Source organism: Amborella trichopoda, chromosome 7, assembly GCF_054954075.1.
Source record: "Amborella trichopoda isolate Santa Cruz 75 chromosome 7, AtrichopodaSantaCruz75HAP2 v2.0, whole genome shotgun sequence".
In the NCBI taxonomy this organism is placed as follows: Eukaryota; Viridiplantae; Streptophyta; class Magnoliopsida; order Amborellales; family Amborellaceae; genus Amborella; species Amborella trichopoda.
The window spans coordinates 3,010,711-3,020,705 of record NC_142342.1 but is presented as its reverse complement, the minus strand read 5'-3'; the positions used below and the strand labels follow the sequence as shown (position 1 = coordinate 3,020,705).

The following is a 9,995-nucleotide window of genomic DNA, read 5'->3' as shown; positions in this document are numbered from 1 at the left end:
AAAAAAAGAAAAGAAAAGAGAACTCAACTTAAGCTTGTGTGTATACGTGTGTAAACTTTTCTCATTGCCGATATTTGTTAGGGAATTTTATGTAAATTTCTATTTAAATAAAAATCCCCAACATTTGACAAAAAAACACCAAAGCACTGATTTTGATTTTATATCCATACGAGATAAATTCAAATTTTAGTAAAAGAACTATGTGCTTTAAGATTATTTATAGTTAGCATAAGAGTTCACAATCACTACACGTGCAAAATTGAGAGGTTAGGACAAAAAAATTAAAATTTCTCAAATTGTGGGATACAACTAAGCTGTTGGATTTCATAGTCAAAAGACTAAAGTCGATTATGACTTTGTATTAAAATTGAATAGTCATATGTTATACAAGATAAAGAGAATGTTAAGAAAAATATATATTTTATTATTAAAATTTAAAATAATCATTTATATTTTATATTTTACACTGAAGTCCCACGTTTGAGAGTCCGTATTGTATTTTAATTTTATTTTATTGTCCATGCACTGTGCACAAATTTGCAGATGATACTTAGGGCTCGACTTTATGAAAACAAAGTAAAACCTCACTTTGAATCCTTGTCTGGAAAGCATTTTGAGCTGCTTCACTTCGAATCTTTGTTTGGAAAGCACTTTGAGCATGAAAAATCTCCATGATGGTTCTAAAATCAATTTACAACATCAATTATGAAATTTGAAGTTAAAAAAATGGTACAGATCTTATGGATCTTTAAACCCATATTTTTAGAGCAAAATGGATGATCTAGACAATGTATTACAATACACATTTCTTTTATGGTTTAAAATCCTTTCTTTTTTTTAACAATGATAATGATCAAAGCTGAGATGATGAATTTGAAAGCTTTTTTATACTAGAATTGCAATTTTTAGTGAGTTTTGAGGTGAGACTTCACTCATTTTGATATGCTAACACATTTCTTATTAGAAAAAAGTACCAAAACACTTGAAAAAAAAAAAAAAAAAAAAAGGAAGATAAAAATACCAAAAAAATTTAAGACTTTTAGGAGTAATTTGGTCATCTTATTTAATTTAAATATTTTTTTAATATACTTTATAAGTGAGCTAAAATTTGAGCTTTCTCGGGTAAGAATAAAATTAAAATACAATATCCAAAAGTAAAAAGTGTGGCTCATATGTATACCTCAAAACCCATTGCAGTTTTCGCACAAAAAACCTTCAAATCGATCATCTCGGTCGGCCGTGATTGTCATGTTATAGAAAAAAAGTTAGGATTTCAACCTTAAATGTATTATCCAAATTGTTGATGTCGCCACAAAAACAAGGTTCACATGTCCATAAGATCTATACTATTTTTTAAGATTTAAGTTTCATAGTCGGTATCGGAAATCAATTGGACAGGGTTTTTAGGAGTGCGACTCTATCAGTCACCTTAATAGAGGACTGATATTTTTTTATCTAAAATTTTAGAAATTCATCTAAGCCAAGCTTATCATAAATATTTTTAGAAATTTGCAGTTTAAAACGTGTTTTCTAGGATTTTTTTGCACCGTTCATATATGATATGACCCCGCGATTACTGTAGAAAAGAAAAGCCTAAAACCCTAGCTCAAAACCCATTTCCAGTCTCTATGTGTCTTGGATAAACAGTGTGAAAACCAAACCCCAGCAGACTCTTTAACCTGTGGCTCTGAAAGCGGCACCAAGCTTGAAGCCTCCGCTTCCTGAACGGACAGATCACGGATCTCCAACAGGGTTTTGACCTTCTCCCATTTTCAGAGAGAATTCGGAAGAGGTAAAGCCCCTCTCTCTCTCTGTCTCTCTGTCTCTCTCTCTCTCTCTCTCTCTCTAACCTAGTTCTCTGTTATCTCCCTTTTGTGAAACGCAGCTTCTAATTACTCCATTCAACGGAGTACGAAAACCCCCAATGTTTGTTACCTACTTCCCATAATTTATTTGAAACGGTAATATCTGCATTGGAAGTTCTTCTTGGCTAGGGCTGGGGGTTTTCTTGGCTCAGTGCCTTTTTGTATGGTTTAATGAAAAAGTTGGAATTTTTATTTGTGTTCCATGTTCGTCGTGCCTTGTTTTTTTTTTAACATACGATTCAGTTATTTCTCTAAATTGTTCCATTTTCATGCTTTGATTAGATGGGAACGATTTTGAGTGGGAATTTTTCTGCTTTCTCCATTTTTTACCTAGGAAAAAATTTCCATTTTTTTTTCTTTTGCTAAATTGGGTTCAGTTGTACCTGAACCCATCAAGAACTCTCATTTTTTTTTTTTTTTAAGAAAGCGACATTATATAGTCATCGTAATAGAAGTTTTACAAAATTTCACGAGATGAGAGTTTCGGCATCCCACAGCTCATCAAGAGCACTTACTCTGAAGGAAATTCTGAAGCCTTTATCGAGCTCCCTATACCAGTCGGACTTACACGAAATGTCAACATTATTCTATAGCCAATAGTGCCGGATGAGTCTAAATTAATTATTATTATTTTAATCCTCACAATGAATTCCAATTTTCTCTATGATACTGTTAGGAAACACTGATCTCGCCATTCTCTGATATGCTTTTCTTGTTTATCTACTTTGCTAACTGAATATTTGTATATGTATATATTTATATATAAATTTTTTTAAATTGGTCTGAATGTCGTTTTTAATTAGACCTTCCTCCTGAGGATTTCCACTGAATTTCTAATGCTTTTAACATTAAAAGTTTGTTATTTATTTTCCATTTATTCAATTTCGTTAGGCTTGATTGTGGTTTTTTTTATTACACATCCTTCTCGAGGATTTCCTCTGAATTTTTTATTGGTTTTAACAGTAGAATGTTTTTTATTTTAAGAAAACGAATTTGGTCTCATCTGTTCTTATATTTACCTAAGAATGTCGAGCATATTGGTATTTTTTGATCAATTAGAGCGTATTAAATTCATTTTTTTATGTGTCTCCTCTATGATTTGTTAGTGTGTTTCCTTTGATATATTTTCTATGCTGGTCTACGTTCTTGTTTTTTGGAAATTAATTCTTTCCTATTTAAAAAAGGGGTCATAAATATCTTTTGAAAATTAACATATTCATGGCGATGTGTCAGCAAATGCAAAAATACTTTCGGTCTTGCAGAGTCATTTTGTGGTCCATTATTGAAACTTGTGACATTCTCATATATTTAGGTTTCAAAGAATGGATAACTAAGACCCTAAATCTTCCTACAAACAAAAAACGGCTCCTGTGTTGTTTTAATTTAATCTGACGGCCGTACAATGATCACTGGACATGCCTGTGTATAGGGACATGTTAAAAACCTTTTTTGAATTTGTTTCCAGGTTAAGGCTCCTCAAAAATGTATCTCCAGTTTTATATCAACGACAATGGTGATAAGGTTTACACAGTCAAGGTACTTATCTCTTCTTTTTTGGTTCATTTGTGATTTGGAGCTTCTTGTAGCTGTCTTTTCCAATAGATATCCGATGGTTATTTTTAATAGACATATTTTAATGCTATCAGAAACAAAACTTACACTAGCTTGCGTGTAACATGGGCTTGATTCAAGTGTCATGCCTTGTATTTGCCAGACTTGAAACTTTGTGCAAAAGATGAATTGGTCTTAGGTTATGTTATAACCTTTGAACAGTCCATGTAAAATAGCATGTAAAAAGAGACATTTCCTTGCAATCTTTAGAATGAGAGGGATCCTTTTTTGGGTTGAGTGAGAGGGGCCCTTGAGTTTTGAGATCTACATGCCTGTTCTTATGAGTGAAGACTCTTTGGACATGAAAATTATCAAACAACAGATTATTGAAAGTCCCTTAAGGTATTCTTACAAGATACAATACACTAGTTAAACAGACAATTACATGTAAGTGTATGACTCATATTCACATTGGAAAAGGGATTTCTAAATTGAGAGTTTTACCAGAAACCATTAACCACCATAATTAAGCGGTCGTATAGTTGGTGAACGGAGATGCTGCCCACAAAAAATTAGGGTGGATTTGGGAGAGAAATTAGTGAAATAGGCTTGTTCCTGAGGTGTGCAGTAAAGCCGTACCTACAAGTATTCCTTTTTCGAAGGTACAAATGGAAATCAATCTTAGTATCACTTATGATACACATAAAGGAGCTGGAAAAGGAAAATGAACACTGTTTGGAAAGGAGGGTTTATGAAAGGAAAATGAGTGCCAAAGATATATAGGAGGTTTATGGCCATGCATTGATGTGTGGAAGTATTGCATGCATTGGACGTAGCTTGTTATTCTTGGAGTGACATGGAACAGGGAGTTCAATGTAGTAGTTTGTGTTTTTCTCTTCTATGGAATTTGAAAGAAATTGTGCTAGGTAGAAAAGCCAACACTGGAGAAAGCATCATTTCCACAATTGTCTGCCATATTTGAGTAGACGAGGAGCTTTAGAAAGGCTTGGAGTACCTAATAATTATTTAACTGGGAGTGTGTGTCTGTCTATCCTCTTTTATTTGCTTTTATTTGTCATTTGTTATTTTTTTGACAAGCCTGATATTTTTTATGGACATGCTAAACTGACATGCTTCTGTTACTAAGAAGTCATGAAGTGATAGGTGTTGTCTTATACCTAGCCTAGTGATTGTTAGGTAGATGGCACTTCCTGCACGTTGCATTCGTGTAGTTGGGTTTAGAAGAATCCAATTGTTTGAGAACTACACATTTGATCCATCATGCTATGGTCTTCTAGCGCCTATTCTGGCGAGAGGAAATCGGGAATCTTTAATTACCTAAAAAAAAAAAGGAAATCAGGCCCCAGTCCTACCCCAACTTAGGGATTCTTACTCGCTCCTTATCTATTTTTTTCTTTGGTATCCAAACTCTAATGGATTTGACCTCACATACCACTAATCAACTCATGAGGTGATCACTCTCCTCAGAGAGAAAAAGAGATGTTGTTCAAAGACAGATTCAGAGTAAAAGAGATGCTGTTCAGCTGGGGAGAGAAAACGACTGAAGGTGTTCAAAGGCTGATTCTTTTCCTCTTCCTCATTCTCATCTCACAAGCTTCAAATCCAGTAGCCAATATATCTTTGCTTGAATCGGTGACCATTAGTTGCGGAAAGGCCGCCTTTCAAACAACAAAAAGTATTGGATTGATTGTTTTTTGATTTTGCAAGAAATTTGTGAAATCAAAAAGTTTGAAATTTATTGAAACGCCCGAAAAATTTCAAGTTTTTCTCTCTCAGCAAAGTTTACTTGTGGTGTGGAGCTCCCCTCAAAAAAAACCCTTCCCCTCCTTTGAGGTAGGGAAAGTCTTTTTTTGCCCTCGGGCGAGCGCCTTTCTGTGCCCCCAGCCAAGGGTTGTTGAGGCGGCGCCTAGGCACAGGCGGGTGCCTAGGTGTAAGCAGATGCCTTGGCCCATGGCTGCATGGGTGCCTACCTTAGCCCATGCGATTGGGAGGACTCCCAAACTCTACTTAGGTGGCTTGGCAGCTGAATTTTCAAACACGGTTCATCAGTTACTACCCTTATCACAAAATTCATATAAATAATATTGCGGTTCCTTCATCTGAAGCTGTGATCTTAGATGATGGATGTTCAATGAACACGTCTTATAGGTTTTTGTGTTCAGATATCAACATTTCCGTTAAAGAGCAACAATATCGTGTCAAAGGAGAAGATACTATTGCTCTAAGTCCTTAGAATCAAGTTCTGATCATTTAAAAGAGCGAGGAAGTATAATATGGGTCAGAAATATAGGGGACCCTCCCTCTCTCAATGACTAACAATTGAATTTTATCATATCTCTCTCTCTCTCTCTCTCTCTATATATATATATATATATATATATATATATATATCATTTATAGGCTCTTCCCAACTATTTGGGGTTGGCCTCTTGGTTCGCTATAGATATAAGAAAAGTCTTAAAAACACCTATGAGTGAATTTGAATAGTATTTCGCCCGAGAGCCGTTGCGGTTTATATTGAAAAACCTCAATGGCTTTATGGGTCTGCTGCGGTCGTTTTATCCTCGCCGTCCAAAAAAATCGGTTATATATATATATATAAAATCGAATTTTATTGGATCTCTGTGTGTGTGTGGGCATGTGCATTCGTGCATGCGTGTGTTTTTGTGGGACAATCAAATTCATTTTGATCATGGTCACTTTAATTAAATGCTATTGTTCAAAGGCATGGAATGTGCATAATTGAACATTGATTGTATCCAAATTATGCTTGTTTTTCGGTTATTCAGTTTTCTTGGAGCTATATGAGGATTGGATCTAATATTGTTAAATTTATTTGAATCTATCCTAATCTATCTTAATCCACAAGGCAATTTTCGTCAGTTGGATTACATTGGTTGCTTTTTTATAGGTAGTTTCAGTTCAATACTTGAAGAAAAACACATACCGTATTAATACTAGGCTGAAGTTACTATGGTTATAAGAATATGCTCACTCCATTATTAGCCAATATGTTTATTTATTGGCCTTGCATACTTGCATACATATATATATATATGGAAAACACTGGGCGAAAATGAACAGTGATTTTGCCTACCTTCATCACCATCCAAACTTCATCGCACGGTCACAGTTGTCTGGGTAGTGTTTCAATCTTTATTTTTTTTTTCTACAAATCCATATTACTTGAAATTTGGAGCATGTGTACATCTTAATGAGGCGTACTTAATAAAAATATGAAAAAAATAATTCGTCAGTCTGAGATTAGATTACATTGGTTGCTTTTTTATTGGTAGTTTCAGTTCAATACTTGAAGAAAAACACATACTGTATTAATACTAGGTTGAAGTTACTTACTATGGTTATAAGAATATGCTCACCCCATTATTGGCCAATGTGTTTATTTATTGGCTTTACAAAATATAAATTGACCAAAATACCTCCGAAAATTAATATGGGTGCTTTGGTCAATTTATATTTTACGAATTAATTTTTTCATATTTTTATTAAGTGCGTCTCATTAAGATGTACAAACGCTCCAAATTTCATATCATTCTGATTAGTAAAAAAAAAAAATGAAAATTGAAACACTACCGGACAACTATGACATGAAGTTTGGATGGAGATGAGGGTAGGCGAAATCATATAGGAGTTTTGTAGTATCTTCCTATATATATATATATATATATATATATATATATATATATATATATATATATAGAGAGAGAGAGAGAGAGAGAGAGATGTTTTTATAGTGTTTTGGTGTGTGTGAGAGATAAATTTGTTATGTTGTTTTGGTATTGAGAGAGAGCGGTGGTTTTCTTGTTACAGCGTTTTGCGGGGTGTGTGTGTGAGAGAGATTTGTTATGTTGTTTTGGTATTATCACAATGCTCGGAAGCTTCTTCCTATTCGGGCAATACCCAAGATATTTGGTTAGGAAACTAAATCGGTCCGACTTTCTTGTCTTTCTCTGCAGAAGGAAACTCCTATCGGCCAAGCAACACAGTCTGCACATCCAGGTAACTTGTTCTCTACTGATGGCAATGAGCCAGGTGCTGGCTCCAAAATCCTTGGTCCTGAGCTACAAAATATGGCTCCCAAGGCCAGGGCATCCTTACTTTTTCCTTTGGTTTTGTAGTTGGTCCTGCCCTATGGGAACTAGGGCCAGGCTTATCCTGGTGTGGCCCTGTCCTATTGCTCTCTCTCTATCTCATGTAACTGAATGATTTTTTTGTTTTTTTGCTGTTGCAGCGCGCTTTTCTCCCGATGACAAATATTCCAGGCAGAGAGTGCTTTTGAAGAAACGCTTTGGCCTGTTGCCTATCCAGAAACCTCCCCCGAAGTATTGAAACTTGAAAACTCCACGCTGAGTTTCACAGTTTTTTGAGTCAGTGTAGGATCAGTGTTTTATGTGGAACTAATTCTTAGGAGAGGATGAAATGGGCCTTGAATGCAGTGATATGTAGATTAGTATCATGGTTTGACTAGCGATTTTTCTGGTTTTGTTTGCCTGTGATGGAGAATGGGGAGCCTGTCCACATTGCCATGAGGTTGTATTAGAGCACTATCTGGCATAGTATACAAACTTGTTTCCTTCTCTCTCTCTCTGTCTCTCTCTAACATTCAAGTTTTGAGGGGCACCTTACGTCAATAGTATAAGGTTGATAGTTTAATTTATACAAACCGCACCATAATATTTAATGGGATAAAGAGGAAAAAGAAAAACAAAAGACACGTAGAGAAAAAGAAAGGAAAAAGTTTATATAAGGTTGCAACCTGAATTACAGATGCAACTCAAAAATCTATTGAAAAGTTGAAAAAAACCCTCTAATTGATCATCTTGACAACGGGATGTATGAATATAAAAAAAAAAGATTTTTGAGTTTAAAATGGTGTATCTTGTAATACATTATCTAGATCGTTTATTTTCAAGGTTTTCATATGTTTGTAGATCTACTTGATTTTAATCATTTTATATATTTAAAGTTTTATAAGTAGATATGAAAATGGATTTTGAGATAATCCTAATAATTTTTTGTATCAAAATTAAATGTTATAATAAATTTTGGAGGTGTGCTGTAATTGGATTGTTTAAGGTTGCAATCTTATTATAGAAACCCCACTCAAAGAAGAAACATTGAGTGAGTGAGAGAGAGATGCATACAAAAATCTTTGAGAAAGTAACGAGATGGACACAAAATCTTCCAAAATGAGAGAGGGCAAGTACAAGATGGACACAAAATCTCAAAGTAGATGAACAATTAGGTTGGCGGATTGAGCTTTAATTTGTTTTTTTTTTAAGCTTTTGTTTTTGGGATTTAAGATTTTGTATAAATAGTGATGATCTCGATGGTCGTTGAGCATTAATTAAAAGAGAAGCAAACACAAAATCTTTTAGAGAGATACAAGATGTACACAATTTTTCAGAGGGACAAAGGGCAAGTGCAGAGGAACAAGATGGGCACAAAATCTGAGAGTAGATGAACAATTAGGTTGGCGGATTGAACCTTAATTTGTTTTTTTTTAAAGCTTTTGTTTTAGGGATTTAAGATTTTGTATAAATTGTGATGATCTCGATGGTCTGTTGAGCCTTAATTTGGATGGATTTTTTTTTGTGGAATTTGTTAAGCCAAATTTTAGGGATTTTTTATTCAATGGTTTTCATATTTTTTTATTCTTATTTGTGAAGTGAAATTGTCTTGAGATTGCCATCTTTCAAAGTTTCAACATAGCTCATGCAATGTACCTCCACAATAACTATTAATATGAGTTTTTTTTTTTAAGATTTTATTTTAAGGATTTGAGATTTTTTTTTTTAATTTGTGATAATTTAGATGGTTTTGAGCTGTAATTTGTGATAATCTTGATGGTTTTATGCCCTAAACAGTATTTCCATAATAACTATTATCACGGATAAAATAAAATCTAATTAAAAAACATAATAAACTATATTTTATTCCAATCCAAATTAGAAAAAAAATGAAATTAAATTCACTAAATTTGACCTTTACATGATGATTTTCCATAATAATTAGTCAAATCTGCATCTATATGTTTAAGTTAAAAAAAAAATAAAAAAAATCATACTCTCATTCCGCAACTGTGGCTTTGAAGAACACGATTTGAGCCTATCTTAAATTCTAAAATACCTAAACCCAAGATTAAAAATTTCTATTTTAAGAAATAATTTTTTTTGAAAATAATACATTTTTTAGAAAGTATGAAAATAGAAGCATATAAAACAGGAAAAAAAATTTATCTTTCAAAAACACGTTTACAGGTCAAAAAAGGCAAAAAAATTTATTTGTCCTTTTTTTATACAGATTAAAGAGTCGCGTTTTAAACGTTTATCTGAAAGTATTTTTCTAATCTTTTCAAAAAGGCCAAGTCTTAAACGTTTTTAAAAAAGGTGTGCCGGTTTTTTAAAAATAGCGTTTTAATCGGCGATTTACACGATACGATAAATAAATAGTTCGCTCTTGCGAGAGCAGTAAATCATTTGACTTTATTTCATTTTGTATCATGCATAGTGAGGCCTACACTATTTTAATGGCGCA

The 9,995-nt window shown here is 33.6% G+C and overlaps 1 protein-coding gene across 2 annotated transcripts; it reads left to right on the top strand.

Annotated features, from left to right (window-relative positions):
• Positions 1 to 1,632: 1,632 nt before the first annotated feature.
• Positions 1,633 to 8,035, top strand: NOP10 (nucleolar RNA-binding Nop10p family protein). Of its 2 annotated transcripts, none has more exons than XM_088872278.1 (4): positions 1,633 to 1,792; positions 3,331 to 3,401; positions 7,415 to 7,457; positions 7,690 to 8,035. In XM_088872278.1, the coding sequence occupies exons 2-4, from the start codon at positions 3,348 to 3,350 to the stop codon at positions 7,785 to 7,787; spliced, it is 195 nt and encodes a 64-aa protein (XP_088728404.1). In that variant the 5' UTR covers positions 1,633 to 1,792; positions 3,331 to 3,347; the 3' UTR covers positions 7,788 to 8,035. The 2 variants fall into 2 exon arrangements, with proteins under 2 accessions (XP_088728404.1, XP_088728405.1); XM_088872279.1 differs by having other exon boundaries at positions 1,774 to 1,961.
• Positions 8,036 to 9,995: the final 1,960 nt, after the last annotated feature.

What these genes read in the sequence shown, in the direction of transcription:
- NOP10 (XM_088872278.1), top strand. Translation starts at nt 3,348, where the DNA reads ATGTATCTCCAGTTTTATATCAACGACAATGGTGATAAGGTTTACACA. An exon ending in ATAAGGTTTACACAGTCAAG is followed by an intron (nt 3,402 to 7,414) that starts GTACTTATCTCT and finishes CTTTCTCTGCAG; the next exon opens with AAGGAAACTCCTATCGGCCA. An exon ending in AACACAGTCTGCACATCCAG is followed by an intron (nt 7,458 to 7,689) that starts GTAACTTGTTCT and finishes TTGCTGTTGCAG; the next exon opens with CGCGCTTTTCTCCCGATGAC.